This window comes from Chlorocebus sabaeus, chromosome 27, assembly GCF_047675955.1.
Source record: "Chlorocebus sabaeus isolate Y175 chromosome 27, mChlSab1.0.hap1, whole genome shotgun sequence".
NCBI classification, from domain to species: domain Eukaryota; kingdom Metazoa; phylum Chordata; class Mammalia; order Primates; family Cercopithecidae; genus Chlorocebus; species Chlorocebus sabaeus.
In genome coordinates, this window is record NC_132930.1 from 11,947,962 (window position 1) to 11,971,971 (window position 24,010).

General features: G+C 41.6%; 1 protein-coding gene across 10 annotated transcripts; it reads left to right on the forward strand.

The window, feature by feature from the left end:
• Positions 1-1,935: 1,935 nt before the first annotated feature.
• TLR1 (toll like receptor 1) lies at positions 1,936-22,759 on the forward strand. 10 transcript variants are annotated; one of them, XM_073012470.1, is made up of 5 exons: positions 1,936-13,922; positions 14,209-14,281; positions 14,652-14,728; positions 18,098-19,843; positions 20,139-22,759. In XM_073012470.1, the coding sequence occupies exon 5, from the start codon at positions 20,206-20,208 to the stop codon at positions 22,564-22,566; it is 2,361 nt and encodes a 786-aa protein (XP_072868571.1). In that variant the 5' UTR covers positions 1,936-13,922; positions 14,209-14,281; positions 14,652-14,728; positions 18,098-19,843; positions 20,139-20,205; the 3' UTR covers positions 22,567-22,759. The 10 variants fall into 10 exon arrangements, with proteins under 10 accessions (XP_072868571.1, XP_072868570.1, XP_072868569.1 ...); XM_038008630.2 differs by having other exon boundaries at positions 1,937-13,922; positions 18,098-18,189; XM_073012469.1 differs by having other exon boundaries at positions 14,652-19,843.
• The last annotated feature ends 1,251 nt before the right edge of the window (positions 22,760-24,010 follow it).

Here is a 24,010-nt window from a genome sequence, read left to right on the forward strand (position 1 = left end):
AGAGTGTGTGAGTTTTAAAGAGAGTGAGACCACAAATATGGGGAAAGGAGGAAGTATTTCTGCCTAGGTTTCTGGAGACTGATTTGATTAGAAAGGAATGAGACTAAACTACAGGGAGTAAACGACCTGAGGGGATTTCTAAAACCACAGGGACTTTCTGAGAGTTTCAATTACAGTTAGTTTATGAGGAATCTCAACATCATCTAGTCCAAATATGGAGTAGTTTCTATTTTTCTCAGTCATTCCATCAACTGGATTCTGAAATTCTCCCCTTGTCACTCTTTAGTGATATCTTGAGCAGATTTAATACTTCTCCAGTCCTTTTGAGATATTGATACTGCAATCTACTTTAAAATTCTAAATCTCCATCTCCATCTAAAGCTCACCTTCTTTCTGCATATTGCAGGCTAGGTCTGTAGCTCAACCTTGGCATATATTTTGAAGGTAGGCATGGTTTATCTGAGATACACTCTTCTTGCCCCTCCCTCTCCCAGATCTAGCTTTTCTGATGTGGAAACCAGGGATGAGTGGTAAGAAGGAGGATATCCTTTTCTGTAATTGTGTCGATTAAGGTATAGGCTAAGCTGCAGGACAGGGAGACCTCAAATACAGAGGCTTAAATAAGATTGAGGTTTCTTTCTTTCTCATATAATAGAAAAAGTATAGCTAAGAGGTCTAGAATAGGTAAGCTGTCTCTATTCCACAAAGCCATTCAAGGGCTCAGGATGACCAGATGGCTCTCTTTCCTATAGCTCTGGTCTTATCCTATGGCCTCCATTCTCCCTTGCATGGAACCACAGGAGCTGATGAAGCCTTCCTGTGCCTTTTTGTGTGTGTGTGGCCCAAGGGATGCTGAGATGGAGATACACCCCCTTTCCCAGGTACCTGATACCACAGTCTCTAATTGCCAGTTGGCAAGGGTTGGTCCAATGGAAATCTCCAACAGAGTAGACACCAGTCCCTCTACTAACTTACACTCCTGAACCCCCAGGGGGCACGTGTAATGTTCTCTAAGACTGCTCAGAGGGGCAGGGGGAGCAACCTCAGAGGGTGATCCTGCACATTGCTGCATCAAAACAAGCATCCTCTTGAGTAAAGAAATGCCTCATTTGCCTGTTCGGTGTCTGTGAGTAATTTTACTGTTATTCCCCCTTCACTTGGCTTGAGAAAGAGATGTCATCTCTTGCACAGGGAGAAGAGCTTGCCAGCTTACATCATAAACACTCATCTCCTGGCGCTGCTGACTCTCCTGCCACCCTCCCCAGCGTTCTCAGGTGAATGAGGGAGGTAGGGTGAGGCGATGCTGTGGACAGTGCTATCTGGTTCAACTGTTTCTTAGAATGTCCTGGGGGACATGCTCCAGTTGTTAGCAGCTTTTATAGAATGTGGTACATAATACTTCTTTGTCTTCAGTTTTGGACACAAGTCATAGGAAAAGTTCCAGTCAACACCTTATTGTGTAATCAGTATGACCAACAGATGAGAAGAGAAACCAAAATTGTTGGTAGGCTATGAATTATACGGCAGATGAGCAATCTAAAAAAAGTATCCTAAATTTGGGTTAAATAATTAATAAAAAAGACATTTCGTGTGTAGTAATAGAAAAAAAGGCAAAGAATAATGGTATTGGTTTATGTCTATTGGTTCAAAAAGTCCACTTTATAAAACCCCGTCTCTACTAAAAATAGAAAAAAATTAGCCGGGCGCAGTGGCGGGCGCCTGTAGTCCCAGCTACTCGGGAGGCTGAGGCAGGAGAATGGCGTGAACCCGGGAGGCGGAGCTTGCAGTGAGCCGAGATTGCGCCACAGCACTCCAGCCTGGGCGACAGAGAGAGACTCCGTCTCAAAAAAAAAAAAAAAAAAAAAAAAAAAAAATATATATATATATATATATATATATATATATATATATATATATACATTTTAAAAAATTGTTCAACCAGGTGCAGTGGCTTATGCCTGTAATCCCAGCACTTTGGGAGGCCAAGGTGGGTGGATCACCTGAGGTTGGGAGTTTGAGACCAGCCCGACCTACATAGAGAAACCCTGTCTCTACTAAAAATACAAAATAAGCCGGGCATGGTGGTGCATGCCTGTAATCCCAGCTATTCAGGAGGCTGAGGCAGGAGAATCGCTTGAACCCGGGAGGTGGAGGTTGTGGTGAGCCGAGATCGTGCCATTGCACTCCACCCTGGGCAGCAAGAGCAAAACTCTGTCTCAAAAACAAGAAAAGAAAATAATTGTTCATACACATCCCAAGGCAATATTGCTGCTTATTGCAGAATTATTTCTAATTGTGAAAATTGGAAGTAATTTAAATATCCAACAACAGAAGATTGGTAAAATATGTTATAAATGAAAATATTAAAAATTGCATTATAAATAAAATGTTATATTATCCAGCCAATAATCATGAAATTGTAGATGGATAATTACTGGCATGAAAAAATATTTATGATAGATTATAGATTAAGACAAGCATATTACAAACAGTATACATAGTATGATGCTGTGTGTGTGTGCATGCACTTGGGCATGTGTAAGTAGATAAATTGTTATAAACTTTCTGAACCACAATTTGCAGTAGGAGCCAAGAATCTAAAGAATGTTAATATATAGAGAAAAATGACTGCATGGTTGCTCTAAAAATGATATTGGTGTGATTCTATTTGGTGAGATTACTATTTATTTAAATATTTTAACGTTTATTTATATTTCCTGATTTTTCTTCAGTAGACATTTATTACTTGGATAATTGAAAATTAAAATAACTAAAAAAATACATTTGAGAAGAACACATACACATATATCTATCTTATCTTGTTACGGAGAAAAACTTTCTAAATCTAAAAGCTGGGTAGCCATGGTGTACTGGAGCTTGCTTGTACAGATTTGTTAAATCTGATTCTAAAATATTCAGGGCCAGGCACGGTGGCTTACGCTTGTAATCCCAGCACTTTGGGAGGCTAAGGCGGGTGGATCACTTGAGGTCAAGAGTTTGAGACTAGCCTGACCAACATGGTGAAACCCCATCTCTTCTAAAAATACAAAATTAGCCAGGCGTGGGGGCACATGCCTGTAATCCCAGCTACTAGGGAGGTTGAGGCAGGAAAATCACTTGAACCTGGGAGGCAGAGGTTGTGGTGAACCGCGATCATGACATTGCACTCCAGCCTGGGCAACAAGAGCGAAACTCCGTTTCAAAAAATAAAATCAAATATAAATAAATACATAAATAAAAATAAAATATTCAGGAATTTTGCCAAAAAATTAGTTGCTAGCTAGCCCTCCGCAATAGTGGGAATATTGATACTGCCGGTATCAGCAAATGCTACAGATCAGACTTTTCTTTTGAACGTGCTTTACCAGCACACATCTGAATGACAGTGATAGCAAAGAAAAGGGGAACTTACTTGTTTATGTAAAAATGAAATGTGGGGCCTAGTGGGAAGTGATTAGATCATGGGGGAGAAGTTCTCATGAATGGGTTGATATCATTGCCTTAGTGCTGTTCTTGTGATAGTGAGTGAGTTATTGTAAGATCTGGTTGTTTAAAAGTATGTAGCACCTCCCCACACTCGCTCTTGCTCCTGTTCCTGTTATGGAAGACGCCATGCTCCCCCTTTGCCTTCCACCATGATTGAAAGCTCTGTGAGGCCTCCCCAGAAACAGAAGCCACTATGCTTTCTGTACAGCCTGTGGAACTGTGAGCCAATTAAATCCCTTTTCTTTATAAATTAGTTAGTCTCAGGTATTTCTTTATAGTAGTGCAAGAACGGACTAAAACAGAAAATTGGTACCGAGGAGTGGGGCATTGCTATAAAAATGCCTGAAAATGTGGAAGCAGCCTTGGAATTGGGTAACAGGCAGAGGTTAGAAGAGTGTGGAGGGCTCAGAAATAGACAGGAAGATGAGGGAAAATTTGGAAATTCCTGGAGACTTGTTAAATTGTTTTGACCAAAATGCTGATAGTGATAGGGACAATGAAGTCCAGGCTGAGGAGGTCTCATACAGAAATGAGGAACTTATTAGGAACTGGAACAAAGGTCACTTTTGTTAAGTGTTAGCAAAGAACTTGCAAACATTGTGTCCCTACCCTAGGAATCTGTGGAACTTGGAACTTGAGAGAGATCATTTAGGTATCTGGCAGAATAAATTTCTAAGTATTAAAGTGTTCAACATGTGGTCTGGAAACTTCTAACAACCTATGCTTATATGTGTGAGCAAAGAAATGCCCTGAAACTTGAACTCATATTTAAAAGGAAAGCAGAGTGTAAAGGTTTGGAAAATTTGTATCCTGGCCATATGGTAGAAAAGTAAAGCCCACTTTCAGGAGAGGAATGAAGTAGGTTGCAGAAATTTTCATAACTAAAAGAAAGGTAAATGCTGATAGCCAAGACAATGGGGAGGTGGCTTCGAAGGCATTTCAGAGACCTTAGAGGCAGCCACTTTCATCACAAGCCTAAGGAGGCTTAGGAAGGAAGAATGGTTTCCTGGGCCAGACCTTGGGACACTGCTCCTCACATCCCAGCCACTCTAGCTCCAACAATAGCTCAAAGTGGCCCAGGTACAGGTCAGGCCACTGCTTCAGAGAGTGTAAGCTATAAGCCTTGGCAGCTTCCACGTTGTGTTAAGCCTGCAGGTGTGCAGAGTGCAAGAGTTGAGGCTTGGAAACCTCCACCTAGATTTTAGAAGAAGTATGTAAAAGCCTGGATGTCCAGGCAGAAGCCTGCTGTAGGGCTGGAGCCTTCATGGAGAACCTCTACTAGAGCAGTGTGGAGGGGAAATGTGGGGTTGGAGCCCCAACACAGAGTCCCCACTGGGGCACTGCCTAGATGAGCTGTGAGAAGAAGGCCACTGTTCTCCATGCCCCAGAATGGTAGATCCACTGGCAACTTGCACCTTGTGCCTGGCAAAGCTTCAGGCAGTCAACACCAGCTTGTGAGAGAAACTGTGGAGACTGAACTCTGCAAAGCCACGGGGGAGGAGACGCCCAATACTTTGGGAGCCCACCTCTTGCACCAGTGTACCCTGGATGTGAGGCATGGAGTCAAGGGAGATTATTTTGGAGCTTTAAGATGTAATGACTGCCCTGCTGGGTTTCAGAATAGCATGGGGCCTGTAGCCCCTTCCTTTGGCTGGTTTCTCTCTTTTGGAACAGTTGTACTTACCCAGTGCCTGTACCCTCACCGTTTGGGAGTAACTAACTTGCTTATGGTTTTATAGGCTCATAAGTGGAAGGGACTTGCCTTGTCTCAGATGAGACTTTGGACTTCTCTTGAGTTAATGCTGGAATGAGATAAGACTTTGGGGGACTGTTGAGAAGGGATGATTGTATTTTGCAATATGATAAGAACATGAAATTTGGAGACACTGGGGGTGGAATGATATAATTTGGATCTCTGTCCCCACTAAATCTCATGTCCAATTGTAATCTCCCATGTTGGAGGTGGGTCCAAGTGGGAGGTGATTGGATGGGGGTAGAGTTCTCATGAATCTGTTAGTATTACCTTCTTGGTGCTGTTCTCATGATAGTGAGTAAGTGAGTTATCATATTATGAGATCTGGTTATTTAAAAGCATGTAGCACTTCCTCTCTCTCTCTCTCTCTCATTCCTGCTCTGGCCATGTTCCTGCTCTCTCGTTCACTTTTCACCGTGATTGTAAGTTTCCTGAGACCTCTCCAGAATCAGAAGCCACTGTGTTTCCTGTACAGCCTGCAGAACTGTGAGCCAATTAAACCTCATTCCTTTATAAATTACCTAGTCTCAGGTGATTTTTTCAGCAGTGCAAGAATGGACTATTACACAATTAAATAGTAAAAAACAGAACCCTGAAAGAAAAATAGGTAAATGACATGAACAGGTAATTCACTAAAAAGATACATATTGCCAATAAAAGAAGAAAATAAAAATAAAACAATAATGAGATGTCACTCTACATCTATCAAATTAACAGATCTCTAAAGTGTTATTTTTGTGGAGGATGCATAGAATGTCTACCCCAGCACACTCTTGGAGGGCAGGTAAAGTGGAACAAACTTTATGGAGAGCATTTGGTGCTTATAACATTTTGTGAAATGGAAAGGGCAAATCTCCCCTCAGACAGAGCTCCGCATGACTGGTCATGAGCTAAGATTTACTCAGGTACTGATATATCAGTGGCAATTTCAAACATTTGGCTGGAAAACTTTAGGTCATTAAGGGAGAATTTATTAAAAGGTAAATGTCCAAGTGATGACATTTCTCATTCCCAACACGTTTACAGGGTGCAGTTTTGAAGTTCTAGGATCAGGTGGGTAAGAGAAACTATAGGACTCTGTAGGGGCAGTAGGGAGGAAAAGAGGGAAAGGAAGATCACTATTCTGCACATTGATGTGAGTGCTAACCTCACTGCGAGAAGCACCTCACAAATTATGACACTGTGCCCATAGCATTTGTTTCTTTCCTTATTGATTAATAAACCATACTATCTACTCCTTCATGATAAAAACACCTAACAAGCTAGGAATAAAAGAGGATTTTCTCAACTGATAAAAAGCATCTATAGAAAAACTCACAGTTAACATTATACTTAATGGTAAAACATATACTTAAAGCTTTTACCCTAACATCGGGAACAAGATAAGGATGTCTGCTCCCACTACTTTTTTTGAGACTAGATCTCATTCTGTTACCCAGGCTGGAGAGCAGTAGTGTGCTTATAACTCACTGCAGCCTCGACCTCCAGGCTCAAGCAATCCCCCAACCTCAGCCTCCCCGGTAACTGGGAGTTTAGGCACACATCAGTATGCCTGGCTAATTTTTTTTTTTTTTTTTTTTTTTTTGTAGAGACAGAGTCTCCCTATGTTGCATATGCTGATCTTGAACTCCTGGCCTCAAGTGATCCTTCTGCCACAGCCTCCCACAGTTCTGGGATTACAGATGTGACCCACTGTGCCTGGCCCTGCTCTCACCACTTCTATTCAACATTTTACTGGAGGTACCAGCCAGGGCAATTAGGAGTTAAGAATCCATATTGGAAAGGAAGAAGTAAAACTGCCTCTATTTGCAGATGATGCTGAGACCAGCTTGGTCGAGGAGACCCTAACCCAGTGGCGCTAGAGGAATTAAAGATACATACACAGAAATATAGAGGGTGAAGTGGGAAATCAGGGGTCTCACAGCCTTCAGAGCTGAGAGCCCTGAACAGAAATTTACCCATATATTTATTAACAGCAAACCAGTCATTAGCATTGTTTCTATAGATATTAAATTAATTAAAAGTGTCCCTCATGGGAAACGAAGGGATGGGCAGAATTAAAGGAATAGGTTGGGCTAGTTAACTGCAGCAGGAACATGCCTTTAAGGCATCAAGCGCTCATGCTATTGTTTGTGGCTAAAGAATGCCTTTAAGTGGTTTTCCGCCCTGCCCAGGGCAGGCCAGGTGTTCCTTGTCCTCATTCCCATAAACCCCCAACCTTCCAGCTTGGGCGTTAGGGCCATTATGAACATGTCACAGTGCTGCAGAGATTTTGTTTATGGCCAGTTTTGGGGCCAGTTTATGGTCATATTTTGGGAGGCCTGCTCCTAACAGATGACATTATTTTCTTTATAGAAAATACTTAGAAATCTACTTGTCTTAGTCAATTTGGGCTGCTGTAAAAAGTGCTAGAAACTGAGTGGCTTATAAATAACATAAATTTATTTCTCATTGTTCTGGAGCCTGGAAGTCTGAGGTCAGAGTGTCAGCATGGTTGGCTTCTGGTGAGGGCCTTTTCTGGGTTGTAGACTGTTGTCTTTCGTTGTACCCTCACATGGCAGAAAAAGGACTAGCAAGCTCTTTGGGTCTTTTTTTTATAAGGGCACTAATCCCATTCATGAGGGCTCCACTGTCAAGACTTGATTACCTCCCAAATGTCCCACCTCCTGATATTATCACATTGAGGGTTACGATTTCAACATATAAATTTTGGGACAGTACACACATTTAAGTCTATAACACCACTAAAAGACCATTAGAACCAATAAACAAGTTCAGAAAGATTGCAAGATACACATCACTATATAAAAATCAATGATACTTCTATACAGCAGTAATGAACAAATCAAAAATTTGAAGAACAGTGCATCAAAAACTACTTAGAAATAAGTTGAAAAAAAGAAATACAAAACATATACTCTGAAACTATAAAAGACCATTGAAAAAAATTAAAGACCAAAATCAATAAAACACATCCCATGCCTGTGAATCAGAAGATTTTTTTTTTTTTTTTTTTTGAGACAGAGTCTTGTTCTGTTGCCCTGGCTGGAGTGCAATGGTGCAATCTCGGCTCGCTGCAACCTTCACCTCCTGGGTTCAAGTGGTTCTCCTGCCTTAGCCTCCCGAGTTAGCAAGGATGTAGAGAAATTAGAGCTCTTAACTATTGCTGATGGGAATATAAAATGATATCAAGACAAAAGTGGCTCCATCTTGGGTGCTAATCCACCATGTTGACTTCTGATTAGCCTCAGTCCCATGAATGTCTCCTGATTCCTACTTTATTTACTATCCTTAGTGCTCTCACTATAGACAGTAGGAAGGGGTCTAAGCTGTTGATCAAGAATCAGGTCTTTCAAAGGCCCACTATTCTGGCATTGGGTTGCTCATCTATTTTTTCTTTGCCTACTGCAGCTGAGATCAGATCATACCACATTTGTTTCCTGGTAATTCTAACTGGGCCTTTCAGGCCTCCCTTTTTAAGTTCAGCAGAATTGGCTTCTTCCTTTTTCCAGGAAAGAATTCAAGCCGGAGGTAGAAGAAAACAGTTTTATTGAACAGGCAGTGTTATATCTCTGGTGGTGTTACAGTTCCCTGACTGCTCCCACAGAACAGGGCTACCCCATAGGCAGAGTAGCAACTTAGGGCAGTTTTGCAGTCATATTTATACCCACTTTTAATTGCATGCAGATTAAAGGGCAGTTTCTGCAGAAATTTCTAGGGAAGGGTTAGTAATCATTGGGTCATTGCCATGGAAAAGGGTGGTAATGTCTGGCTGTTGCCATGGCAATGGTAAATTGACATGGCACACTGGCGGGTGTGTCTGATTGAAAGCTGCTTTCACCCCATCCCTGTTTTAGCGAGTCCTCAGTCTGGTCCAGTGTCTGAGCCCCGCCCCTGGAGTCGAGTCCTGCCTTCTACCTCAAAGCCATTAAAAACTTTAATTCAGTTGAGACAAATATAGGGCTGGTGCCACACCAACAACTCAGGACCACCGTAGAGCATGGTCCATTAACCATAGTGGCAAACAAAGTCCAGCCAGACAAATTTCTACTGGAGCTGGTAAAAGGCCAACAGCAAATATTATTTGGGACTCCCCAAGACCTTGAGGCAGAGGAGGGAACACTTGAATGGAAGTTTGACTGGCAATCTTCCCCAGGTTGGATAAGGTTTTTTTTGTTTGTTTTTGTTTTGTTTTGTTTTGTTTTACTAGAGAATGGGGAATTCCTTGGCAACTAAAGAGGTCTTCATTGATCCTGCTGGAGTCTGGACCAAGACGCTCCACATAGCCATACACCGAACATGGCCCTTTTTAAAGGACACTCTTGGTGGCCGCTTGGTATATTTCTTTGCTGCCCCTGTGACCTTACCCTTGCCCTCAGGCAACACGTTTGGTGTGCACCCTCAGCCCATAGTCCTCGGGCTGTCTGTGTCATAACTAAAAGAGATGAAGCTACCATAGCCATTTTGCTTGATGGGGAAGAACTGCCCTGCCAAGTACCTACTCGACACTCATATTTCCTCCCATAGTCTTCTGTTCCTGCTGCTGCCCTGCCCTGAAAAATGCCTCTTGGTTTGGATTCTGGAAAATACGATGTCAAAGGCATGATTAATTCTGTGTCTCATACTTGGCACAGGTATCATTGCCTGTTGTTTGTATTGTTGCTGCAGCCTCTGCTTACAAGTAGAAAATAAACTGATGCAATGTGTCACCCACATCACCAAAATGACTGCAGCAACCCCTTTGCCCCAGAGGCTCAGGACTCATCATGGAAGAGGTGGGCGCTTGAGGTTGCAAGAGCTGGATCAGAGGGGTGGAGTGTGGAGGCAAAAGTGGCTCCATCTTGGATGCTAGTCTGCCATGCTGACTTCTGATTAGCTCCAGTCTCCTGAATGCCTCCTGATTCCTACTTTATTTACTGTCCTTAGTGTAAGAACATGAACTCACTATAGATCCTGACTTTAGATCAAAGCAACATTGATGTTATCACACATATTATAGGCTATCATGCGCATAACAGTCTTGCCTGTTCTGGAAGGTGGCCTTTCGCTGTCTCTATAGAGCATGTACTTCCTTTCCTTACATAAGGTGTTGGTAAGTCCTGGGTCTGGACAGGAATGCTGCAGAGATCTACCTGTATTGCTCCTGTTTTGGCCATGCTTCTGTGGGTAAGTTCCCCAGATAAATCACCCTTTACTGACAAACTGGATTTGTCTGCTTAGTTCTTTGGTTTCTCAGTTCCTAGGGCATTTGGGGGTTGCTTTGCCTATATGGCTGTTTGATAGAACAAATGGTATAGCTGCTTTCAAACAGTCTGGCAGTTCCTCAAAAGGCCAAATGCAGAGTTACCGTGTGATGCAGCAGCAATTCCACTCCCATGTATATACGCAAGAGAAAATATGTCTACACAAAAGCTTGTACGTGAATGTCAATGGCAGCATTATTCATAAGAGCCATAATATCCATCAACTGATAAATGGATAAATAAAATGTAGACACCTACACTTGAAAATCATTTGGCAATAAAAAAGTGAAATATTGAATGGAAGAACCATGGAAACATTACACGAAGTGAAAGAAGCCAGTAACAAAAGGCCACTTTTTATGTGATTGCATTTGTTATCATTTGACAATAAAAAAGTGAAATATTGAATGGAAGAACCATGGAAACATTACACGAAGTGAAAGAAGCCAGTAACAAAAGGCCACTTTTTATGTGATTGCATTTGTGTGAAATATCCAGAATAGACAAATCTATAGAGATCAGTATGATCTATAGAGTAGATTGGTGGTTGCCTGGGGCTGGGATGCATGGAGAAGTGGAGGTGATGACTAAGGAGTATAGTGTTTCCTTTCAGTGAAATGAAAATGTTCTAAATTGATTTGGGGATGGTTGCACCACTCTGTGAATATGCCTAAAGTCATTGAATTACACATTTTAAATAGGTGAAATTTTTTTATGGTTTGTGAATTATAACTCAATAAAGCTTTGTTAAAAAAAACAAACAACAACTAATTACAGATCACATCTAATTGACAACATATTTTTACTGCCCTGAATCCAAAAAGAAGTGCCCAGGTATGGGATAGGGGTGGGCAGAGAAACTGCTATGAAGAGATGTACGGGGTTGCTTAGAGTATAAAGTATGCAGTCTTTATTTTGAATTAACTCCGTGGGCTGCTGTTAACTGGAATTAGGCTTGTACTTATTTGCATGGCTGTGATAACGCTATTCTAGACCCGCATTGTCCAAGATGGTAGTAGCCTCTGGCCAAACGTGATTGAGTGCCCAAAATGGTATAGCCCAATTGGGATGTTCTGTAAGTATAGAACACACACTGGATTTTGAAAACTTAGAATGAAAAAGTGTAAAATATCTCATTAATAATGCTTTATAATCATTGCATGTTTGGATATATTAGACTAAATAAAATATTTTTAAAAATTTAAAAAGAAGCTGTATTCTCTGAGAATGGAAGTTCTCCCTGGGAGATGAGGCTGTGTCAATGCATGGATGTACATGATTAGAAGTGTGTGTTTGTTGAGTGATGGGTTTACATGATTAGAAGTGTGTATTTGTTGAGTGATGGGTGTACATGATTAGAAGTGTGTGTTTGTTGAGTGATGGGTGTACATGATTAGAAGTGTGTGTTTGTTGAGTGATGGGTGTACATGATTAGAAGTGTGTGTTTGTTGAGTGATGGGTGTACATGATTAGAAGTGTGTGTTTGTTGAGTGATGGGTGTACATGATTAGAAGTGTGTGTTTGTTGAGTGATGGGTGTACATGATTAGAAGTGTGTGTTTGTTGAGTGATGGGTGTACATGATTAGAAGTGTGTGTTTGTTGAGTGATGGGTGTGCATGATTAGAAGTGTGTGTTTGTTGAGTGATGGGTGTACATGATTAGAAGTGTGTGTTTGTTGAGTGATGGGTGTACATGATTAGAAGTGTGTGTTTGTTGAGTGATGGGTGTACATAATTAGAAGTATGTGTTGAGTGATGGGTATACATGATTACAAGTGTGTATTTGTTGAGTGATGGGTGTACATGATTACCGGTGTGTATTTGTTGACTGATAGGTATGCATAATTACACCTATCACTGTGTTTGTTCCATGGTGACCCACTGGACAACAGGGGGAAAAAGAGGCAGGTGGGTGCCTCTGAATTAGACACTTTATTTTATTTATTCTATTTTTTATTTTTCGAGACGGAGTCTCGCTCTGTCACCCAGGCTAGAGTGCAGTAGTGTGGATCTCGGCTCACTGCAACCTCCAGCTCTTGGGTTCAAGCGATTCTCCTGCCTCAGCCTCCTAAGTAGCTGAGATTACAGGCATGTGCCACCAGGTCTGACTAATTTTTTTTTATTTTTAGTAGAGACAGGGTTTTGCCATGTCAGCCAGGCTGATCTCGAACTCCTGACCTCAGGTGATCTGTCTGCCTCAGCCTCCCAAAGTGTTGGGATTATAGGCATGAGCTACTGCACCCGGCCTGAATTATACACTTTAAACGGGTGAGGGTGAACTTTTTTATGATTTGTGAATCATATCTCAACAAAGTTTTGTTTAAAACACACACACACACACACACACAACTAACTACAGATCACATCTAATTGACAGCATATTTTTACTGCCCTGAATCCAAAAAGAAATGCCCACGTATGGGCTATTGGTAGGCAGAGACACACACACTTGTAATCATGTACACAACTGCTAGTGGTGGGGATGAGTCTGTGGGGGAAAAAGCAGGAATTCAGAGTGCTGAGGAGCTTCCCTTACTGCTATGTCCACTTCCCTCCCCTGGGCATTGCTCCCTCGGCCTGGATTCACAAAGTTAATGCTTTTGGGAGCCAGGAACTAATTTCTTAGTCAAGGACACCTCCCTCCTGTCCAGTTAGGGGCCTCAGGGAGGAAATGGCAGGCGGGCAGTTTCATTCTTTCAGTTCCAGAAAATGTTTATAGCCATAACATATTTCCTCTATTAAACAAATTCTGAGGTAAGGGGAAACAGAGAGAGACAGTGAGAACATTACAAGTCAAAAAGAATCTCGGCGCTCTTAGGTTAGGGAAGTTGGCCTTGCTCGCGGTGTGGTAGAAAAGCTGAGTATGGGAGAGAACTGTGGAGGGAAGGAAGAGAGGCAGTTTTGTCATCCCCACATCCGGTTTCGACTGGACACCGTGCAGGCTGAGATCAACTTCAGAGGCAGTCAGCTGGAATCCCGTAACTTTATTTGCCCATTTATTGTGTTGTTATTTTGTTGTTATTACTGGAAAAGGCAAGAGTAGAACTATGAGAATGGCTTCCTTGAACATGCTGTCAACAAATCCCAGGATTTTTATAAACCCTATGTGAAAATCATGCTAAGAATCTGTTTTCTTCTTAGCATGTTTTTCACTTAGGTTTACAAAAATATGTTTTGAAGAAAGCTTGAAAAGATCAGTGGAAAAAAATTCAGCATCAAATTTTCTCTGCAAATCAACTTGTCAAAAAAGACATGATTAACATCCATCCTGTAACTAGCGCATGAATGATCTTCCCTCTTTACAAATGTGTTTCAGCACAACTTTAATCTTGACGCCTCCCTCTTTCCGCTTTTAATAGTGGATAGATGAAAAGGCAAGAGGAAAAACAAAGCAGCGGAAACACACCCAGACGCACGCTTCTGCCAGCATAGCCACGATGGTAAGCATTTTGAATTCAGCCAATTATGATCTGTGAATTATTACCACACCTCATTTACTTCATCAGTGTAGACAATGAGAAACTGACTGTAGTGAAATTCGGAACCATAGAAACATGATTCTATTTTAATACAGGCCTATCGGTTAACCCACAGACTAGGCTACATATGAATAAGAGAAAATAAGTTTATTCTTAATTATGTAATGTAATTCCAGTGGAATTCGGTAGGTGGCATAAAAGAGCCTTTTTGTTTTGTTTTGTTTTCAACGCTAAATGTGGTTAACAGTGAAATAAATCTTCAAGGAAGTGCTTGAATTTCTTATGGACAGCCAAACGGAACAGACAAGCAGGTTGTCTTGGTAAGCAACATACTATTTTATTTTGTAAAAGAAAATAATTGTATAGCTAGTTATTAAGTACAGAATTCTCAAGAATCTGTGTAAGTCCTGGGTGTTTTTCTAAGTGGGTTATATTTCTGATATGTACATAGTTACTGTGTAGTTTGTACTGGCATTTGTGTATCAGTTCTGAGTCCTAAATCAGAGAAAGTCCCCCGCTGCTCTGGGAATAACACCTCGTGTGTGATTTGCTTACGAGAAATATTTTTGAGTTGGGAAATAAATATTTGGGTCACACACGTCTTCTGATTTTCTTCCAGAGCAGCTGCTAGTTGTTGATTTTGACGGCATTTCTCTTCACCCCATCCAACCATTCGTATTCTCTTCACAGTGTTAAGGAAAATGAGATATAAGTCAGTTACTCCTGGAGGTAACGCTGCTGTTCAGCTCTTCTGTTTTTGTGGGCAGGTTTGTTTCAGTTTTTTTCTCTGGGCTTTCCCACTAGCTAGTCCTTCTGTTTCTCAGACCACTAACATGGTTCTGGGGAGCTAGAAGTCAGGTGGAACTGCAGGTTTTGAAAATGTTTCCCAGGCTACGCCCAATGTGGTCAAAAGACTTGAAAGCGAATGTGTTTTTATAACAAACAAAAGGCAAAGGTTCTCAAAACCACATAGAAAACAAAGCAGAACAGTTCTGGAACTGTCTCAAGTTCTTCTAACCTGCAATTAATAGCTAGTCAGGTTGTGCAGAGAGGGCCCTTAGTAAATATTTACAGGACTGAACTTAATGGGCCAGATAGATTGCATGGGTATTGTCCATTAAGACCAGTCAAAGCCTTGATGTGATGCCTCCAAAATCTCCAAACGAAGACAGATTAAATGTATTGATTCATTGTATCATATAAAGTGAGGCTAAACCTATCATAACAATGAAAATTGACAGAAGCACACCTAGAGGCATTTGACACTTTCAAATTAAAGCATCCTTTACTGCTCAGCTTATTTTCTGGGTAGTAAAAGAGTTTTAAGGTTCTAAAATAGATGAGGCTCAGTCATGGTTGTTAAGACTTTGATCAAAAAATGCTTTGGTCTAGGAAACTGAGACATTGATTTTCATTGATTTAGCAAGTTTGGAACATAAAATTCAAAGATCCTGGAAATACTAAAAATCAGTTATTCCTGTGTATGACATTTTGATTTCTTAATTATAGAAATAAGAATAGTTTTGTAAACTGAGTACTTGAAATTAATGACTTTAAATGAAAGGGCAAGATAGAGGTTGGGCAAATAGAAGATATGTGAGTCAATTAATTTCACTCGACATAAAACTGAAGCTATGCTTTCATTAAATGCTTGCGTTAGCGGTGGCAAATCCATATGGGTCTGTTGGAACTTGATTCTTGCCTCCTCAGTGGAAAGAATTTGTCTGAGGGGCATACGGCAGAGTGAGAGACTGAGGCAAGTTTTAGAGCCAGAGAGTGTCACGCCCAGGGCCAGGTTCCAGCCCATACTGGAGGGGAGTGGGTGGATGAGCAGATAGCTGAAAGAACACTCAGGGGGCCGTAGGCAGGTGAAAGGTGATTTTATTCAGCAGCAGCTCTCAGCAGCAGCTTACTTAGTAGTTCTCTCAGACTGTCCGCCTTGTCCTGGCTGCTTAGTTTGGCAGCTTCCACACACAGCTGTGCGTCCGGCTCTCCCTTACCCTCAGGGTCAGCAGCTTAACTCTTTCTCTTGCCTGGGCACGAGCACGCCAAGCTGTGTCCTGGCTCCCCTCAGTCCATCTACAAAGACAGACAGCGTTGGCACTCTCTCTCTCTCTCTCTCTCTGGGTGCCAATGCACCTGTATGGTGTCAGCAGGGCAATTATACCATTTACAGACAACAGTGGCCTAGAGCCAAGGGATGAACCTTACCTATGTTATGGCGATGGTGGTAAGCTTCTCTATGCTATGTCTACATGGCTATGATAAAAAGTGAGTTACACGCCGGCACTCTAAATTCGCTGAGTTACTCTGGATGTTTACCTCAGCCTATCCTTGACCAAAGCACAGCCATATTCCTTACAGAGAGTTTATTAAAAAGTTTTAGATCAGGAACGAAAGGAAGTAAAGTATACTTGGAAGAGGACCAACTGGGCAACTTGAGAGATCCAAGTGCCCAGTTTAACCTTTGATTTGGTGCTTATTCGTTGGCAGGCTTCTGGAGTTTTGTGTCTCTTCCTCCCTGATTCTTCCCTTGGGATGGCCTGTCTGCACGTGTGGTGGCCTACCAGCCGTTGCGAGAGGCTGCATGCACACTGTGTTTACTGAAGTTGTACACATGCTCACTGGAGACACTTTTCCCTTGCCAGACAAGCCTTCTTAGAGGAAGTTCACATACCGGTTGAAGTCTGCCATTTTGCCTCTTGGCATGCATGCTCCAGCCTGCCCAACTCCTGAGACTTTATCAGGAGGCTGCTAACCACCAGCGTGTTTTCTATCTATCAGGAGATTGACTTTCCCTGGTGCTGGCTGCAACCAATTATTATTCTAAAGAGACTTTTTTTGTTGTTTTTGTTTGTTTGTTTGTTTTTGAGAGAGTCTTGCCCTGTTGCCCAGGCTGGAGTGCAATGGCATGACCTCAGCTCACTGTAACCTCTGCCTCCTGGATTCAAGCAATTCTCCTGCCTCAGCTTCCCCAGTAGCTGGGATTACAGGCGCCTGCCACCACGCCCAGCTAATTTTTGTATTTTCAGTAGAGACAGGGTTTCACCATGCTGGCCAGGCTAGTCTCGAACTCCCAACCTCAGGTGATCCACCCGTCTCGGCCTCCCAAAGTGCTGGGATTACAGCATGAGCCACGGCCCCCGGGTTAGAGAGACTGTTTAACAACTGCCTGATCATCACCTGATGGTCGCCTGATAATCCTGGTTGGGGGGCCCTTCTCCTGTCCTGCTCATGTCTGCCTAAGTACTTTCTCTAACACTTGCGGACAGGCAGTTTTATAAATGTATATATTTTTGTGACAATGCCTGTTGTTAAGGAAAAAAGGACAACTTTCGTCTTGCTTGTGGTAGGTTCTGTGAGCCAAGCACTTGCACCCATACATGGGGTCCTGTCTGCCCCTGTCTCTCTGATCACTTTTGCATACCATGCTGATCACTGATTCCATGAACTCTGCAGTTGGCTAGGAGGTGGAAAGAGCCCTGATCTGGATTCAGGCATAGGAATAAGCAGGGAACTCCACTTGGGCCTTAAGGCCAGGCCACTTTTGTTTCGACCTATCTTGTAACAGGTAGCTCCATTTTGAGATATTAGGCACTGCCCCAGGGTATTATTTTTATTCCCATTATTTGAGTCCATTTAAATGGCCATAACAAAGTACCAGACTGGGTGGCTTATAAACAACAGACATTTGTTTCTCACAGTTCTTTAGGGTAGAAGTCTGAGATTAGGATGGTAGTGTTGTTGGGTTCAGGCAAGGGCCCTCTTCTGGTTTGCAGATGCCTCCTTCTTGTATTTTTACATGGCAGAAAGACAGCCAGAGAGCTCTCTGGGGTCCTTTTTATAAGGGTACTATAAAGGCTCTGTTCTTATGATCTAATTACTTCCCAATTTTCTCCTGCTAATACCATCACATTGGGGGTTAGGATTGCAACATAAGAATTTCACAGGGCACAAACACTGAAGCTATAACATCCATTGAAGTATTGCTCCTTGTGTGAGTAGCTCTTTCAGGAAGCTGGAGAGGAAGAATTGGGAAATTTCTGGGTCTTTCAGCCAAATACAATCAATGTCATAAAAACACCACCTTGACTTTTAACATGAACGTTAATGTCTGCATCATCTTCCTTGCTCAGGGTCTTCATGAACACTAATGGGGGTATCAGGCCCTTTTCCATGTTAGAAGAAATCAGGATAACAAAGGCATATTTGGCACCTCTACAAAAGGGTAAGTCCAAGGAAGGCTCAAAAAACCCAGATAAGTTTGCATGTCTAAATTGGGGAGCTTTTGTAACTGAAGGTTGCTTCTAGAAGCTGAATTATTTAGGTTCTCTGTGCTCACTGAGATACGGGAGGGGATAGATGAAGAGGAATTTGGTGCTTTGCTGATACTGATGGCCTGCTTGTCTAATGGTTCTAGGGGATTTTGAATATGTTCCTTGTGAGAACTGGGTAGCTGTGTAATCGCAGCTGAAAGGGTCTCTGGAGGTGAGTAGTGCACACTCTAGAGTTCATCCCAACACAGCTCCCTCTGTTCTCATATGCCACTGGAATGCTGACCACGAAATAGTGTCTGAGCTAGAGCAGTTTGAATACTGGTACAAGAGGCATAACCTAGAACAATACCTGTCACTGCATAGAGAATAAATACGTATTTGATGAATGAATGAAAAAAAGTATTCTGAATAAGAGAGAGGAGGAAACAACTCCCTTTCTCAAAACCTCCCAGTGTTCGCCACCCTCTCGTCATTTTGGGGGTAGAATCCCAACTCCTCACAATGATCAACAAAGCCTGAGTGATCTTGGCCCTAACTCCTCTCATCTTCCCTAACTCCATGCTAACACTGAACTTCCCATTCCTTCTCAGACAAGCCAAGCTCAATTCCATCTCAGGTCCTTTATACTTGCCTTTTCTTTTGCCAGAAATGCCATAGGTTACCCAGACCTTCCCATAGGTTACTCATTCACTTCATTCTGATTTCTACTCTAGTGTCATCATCTCAAAAAGGCGTTCTCTAACTCATTACTCAAAAATAGCCATCCCCAAGCACTGTCGTATACCTACAATTTACCCTGATTTATTTTTCTCTGTAGAACTTATCACTACAGGAACTTGAGTTTAATCATTTGTTTATTTTCTGTCTCCCCACTAGACAAAAACTCCTTGAAAATTCAGACTTTATCTTGTTCACTGCTCTATCTCCAGTTCTTAAAACATGGCCAGTAGGTGATCAATAAATACTGGTTGAATAAATAAATGGATGAATAAATGGATCTTCTGAGAGACCTTTTATTATGATCTAATTACCTTTTGAATAAGACCAAAGTTAGACCCAAACCGTGTATAGGTCATGAAGGGTAATAGAAAAGCAGTCCCAATACCACCATTTGGGACACCTCTTGAGAAAGTCATGGGGAGGCACATGTCGAAGAGTGAAAGTACACCAGTCGAGTCTTAGCTAGAGTTCTAAATAATTTTGGGAAGCTTGGGGCCCGAGAACTTTCTATGAAGCCACCTGTATTAGTTTCCTGAGGCTGCTGTAACAGATGATCACAAACGTGGTGGCTTTGCCCTCAACGTTCTGGAGAGCAGAAGTCGAAACTCAAGGCATCAGCAGGGCTGTCCTCACTCCAGAGCCTCCTCTAGCTTCTGGCGGCTGTTGCTGTTCCTTGCCTTGCAGCTGCTGCACTCCAGTCTCTGCCTCCACTGTCATGAGGCCTTCTCCCCTGTTTCTTACTCGTCTCTTCTCTTGTCCCTCTGCCTTTCTCTTAGAAGAGCACTTGTCATTGGAATTATGGACCACCTGGATAATTTGGGATGATCTCCTCATCTCAAGATCCTTAACTTTATTATCTCTGCAAAGACCCCTTTTCTAAGGAAGGTAACGTTCATGGTTTCTGGGGATTAGGACATGGTTAAGATGTAGACATATCTTTTGGTGAGCCACCATTCAATCTATTACACCATCCATATTAAAACTTATTTGATTAGAGCTGGCATTGTTATTTACCAATATATATACTTCTCTAGTTTTAGGCTGTGTAACCCAAAAGAATGTATCCTCCATTTTATGAGTCTCTAATAAAAAAAAAGTTTAATATCAGCCATGACTAATTTCATGTATTTTAAAAATGTATGTAATGTATTTCATCATTTCATGTATTTTTTTTCTCTAGAATCTGTATCTGTATCAAGATGATCTGAAGAACAGATTCTACCTTTAGGAATGTCTAGTGTTCCAGAATGACTAGCATCTTCCATTTTGCCATTATCTTTATGTTAACACTTCAGATCAGAATACAATTATCTGAAGAAAGTGAGTTTTTAGTTGATAGGTCAAAAAACAGTCTCATCCACGTTCCTAAAGACCTATCCCAGAAAACAACAATCTTAAATATATCACAAAATTATATATCTGAGCTTTGGACTTCTGACATCTTATCACTGTCAAAGCTGAGGATTTTGATAATTTCTCATAATAGACTCCAGTATCTTGATATCAGTGTTTTCAAATTCAACCAGGAATTGGAATATTTGGATTTGTCCCACAACAAGTTGGCGAAAATTTCTTGCCACCCTACTGTGAACCTCAAGCACTTGGACCTGTCATTTAATGCATTTGATGCCCTGCCTATATGCAAAGAGTTTGGCAATATGTCTCAACTAAAATTTCTGGGGTTGAGCACTACACACTTAGAAAAATCTACTGTGCTGCCAATTGCTCATTTGAATATCAGCAAAGTCTTGCTGGTCTTAGGAGAGCATTATGGGGACAAAGAAGACCCTGAGGGCCTTCAAAACTTTAACACTGAGAGTCTGCACATTGTGTTCCCAACAAGCAAAGAATTCAATTTTATTTTGGATGTGTCCGTCAGGACTGTGGCAAATCTGGAACTATCTAATATCAAATGTGTGCTAGAAGATAACGAATGTTCTTACTTCCTAAATATTCTGGCAAAACTTCAAACAAATCCAAAGTTATCAAGTCTTACTTTGAACAACATTGAAACAACTTGGAATTCTTTCATTAGGATCCTCCAGCTGGTTTGGCATACAACCGTATGGTATTTCTCAATTTCAAATGTGAAGCTACAGGGTCAACTGGGCTTCAGAGATTTTGATTATTCTGGCACTTCCCTGAAGGCCTTGTCTGTACACCAAGTCGTCAGCGATGTGTTCAATTTTCCACAAAGGGATATCTATGAAATCTTTTCAAATATGAACATCAAAAATTTCACAGTGTCTGGTACACGCATGATCCACATGCTTTGCCCATCCAAAATCAGCCCGTTCCTGCATTTGGATTTTTCCAATAATCTCTTAACAGACACGGTTTTTGAAAATTGTGGGCACCTTACTGAGTTGGAGACGCTTATTTTACAAATGAATCAATTAAAAGAACTTTCAAAAATAGCTGAAATGACTACACGGATGAAGTCTCTGCAACAATTGGATATTAGCCAGAATTCTGTAAGCTATGATGAAAAGAAAGGAGATTGCTCTTGGACTAAAAGTTTATTAAGTTTAAATATGTCTTCAAATATACTTACTGACACTATTTTCAGATGTTTACCTCCCAGGATCAAGGTACTTGATCTTCACAGCAATAAAATAAAGAGCATTCCTAAACAAGTTGTAAAACTGGAAGCTTTGCAAGAACTCAATGTTGCTTTCAATTCTTTAACCGACCTTCCTGGATGTGGCAGCTTTAGCAGCCTTTCTGTATTGATCATTGATCACAATTCAGTTTCCCACCCATCAGCTGATTTCTTCCAGAGCTGTCAGAAGATGAGGTCAATAAAAGCAGGGAACAATCCATTCCAGTGTACCTGTGAGCTAAGAGAATTTGTCAAAAACATAGAGCAAGTATCAAGTGAAGTGGTAGAGGGCTGGCCTGATTCTTATAAGTGTGGCTACCCAGAAAGTTATAGAGGAACCCCACTAAAGGACTTTCACATGTCTGAATTATCCTGCAACGTAACTCTGCTGATCGTCACCATCGGTGCCACCATGCTGGTGTTGGCTGTGACTGTGACCTTCCTCTGCATCTACTTGGATCTGCCCTGGTATCTCAGGATGGTGTGCCAGTGGACCCAGACCCGGCGCAGGGCCAGGAACGTACCCTTAGAAGAACTCCAAAGAAATCTCCAGTTTCATGCATTTATTTCATATAGTGGGCACGATTCTTTCTGGGTGAAGAATGAATTATTACCAAACCTAGAGAAAGAAGGTATGCAGATTTGCCTTCATGAGAGAAACTTTGTTCCTGGTAAGAGCATTGTGGAAAATATCATCAACTGCATTGAGAAGAGTTACAAGTCCATCTTTGTTTTGTCTCCCAACTTTGTCCAGAGTGAGTGGTGCCATTATGAACTCTACTTTGCCCACCACAATCTCTTTCATGAAGGATCTAATAACTTAATCCTGATCTTGCTGGAACCCATTCCGCAGTACTCCATTCCTAGCAGCTATCACAAGCTCAAAAATCTCATGGCCAGGAGGACTTATTTGGAATGGCCCAAGGAAAAGAGCAAACATGGGCTTTTTTGGGCTAACCTAAGGGCAGCCATTAATATTAAGCTGACAGAGCAAGCAAAAAAATAGATTACACATCAAGCGAAAAATATTCCTCCTGTTGATGTTGCTGCTTTTGGAAGTTCCAACAATGACTTTATTTTGCATCAACACAAATGCAAACACAATTGTGAGTGTATGATGTAGGTAAAAATATGTACTTTCGGGCCCCAGTTCACCATTTATATGTGGTATTAAAAATTAACGAATGATATAACTTTGATTTAAGCAGTTGATTTCTGACACATAAGGTATCCACTTGTTTCTTTGCTATAACTGAGTTCTGAATTTATCATGAAGTCAAGGGAAGCATCTGTTTCTCTTCAGTGATGTGTGTTCCGGGGTATCATGGTCAATATTGGAAAACACCATGACTTTTATGAGTATAGCTGGGTTTGTATAGCAGATTTCTACAGCTTTTGATGCTTTCCTCAGTTCCATGGTGCATTCAACTCAACCTATTGATGGCTGCTCACTGATAATGCTGGAGACACTATGCCTGAAGGTTCCCCCCCAACCCCCGACCATGATGCCCACACAAAGGGCGGTTCAGAAGAGCTGGAAGTTGTCCTTGGAAACAGCCCTCAACCAATGTCAGAAAGAGCTGGGGGATAAATACCCCAACTTTCTCACCCATTTTTTAAGATAAATCTTGGGTATACTTTGCACTCTCCCTGAGTTCCCCAGTAAGATAAAATTCTGGTTGTCCACTGTCTTGATAAAGTATTCTCGATTGGCTTCTTTCCCATTTTTTCTCACTTACTTATTCCTCTATGTGTATTCCATGGGATCACTTCTGTGATAAACTACTTGCCACTGAATATTTGTCTCAGGGTCTGCTTATGAGGGAGCCCATACCAAGAAAGTGTTCCACCTCAGTCCAAATGGAAATTCTGAGTCTGGTTTTCTGTGGCTGGAGATCTCACTGAGATTCTGGTTGTATGAACTAACATGCACAAGAGCCTTTGGTCTTTTGATTAGAAGGAAGAATATAGTTGATATATAGTGCTTCTATATATAGCATCTGTCTCTTTGGGGAACTATTAAAGTTGAGCATGAGCAGATGGGGCAGTGTAAGGAATGGATATATCTGATGTTTTCATACCCATCAAACATCCTGTCAGTCTACATTTTTACTCCAGGAGCCAGCTCTGGGCTGGTGTAGTCATGACAAGAATGTTGTCATGACAAAAACCTTGTCATGACTACACCATGTATCTTTCACTTTATGCCCCCCATGACTTCACTGATACCACTGCATGAGATGCTTGCAGAAGCCTGTTCAACCATTCTGATACATGCATAAACCTGGAAGCACCAGGAATATCACTATGGGATGAGACACATTATATACATGCTCCTTTCTTCTATTCTTGGGTTGAAAAATGAGGTATAATCAATACCTTTTCTCAAACAATCCCCAGTGGCTTTGTGGTTTACTTCCCCACAGGGTAACCAGCTCAGTAACTTGCTT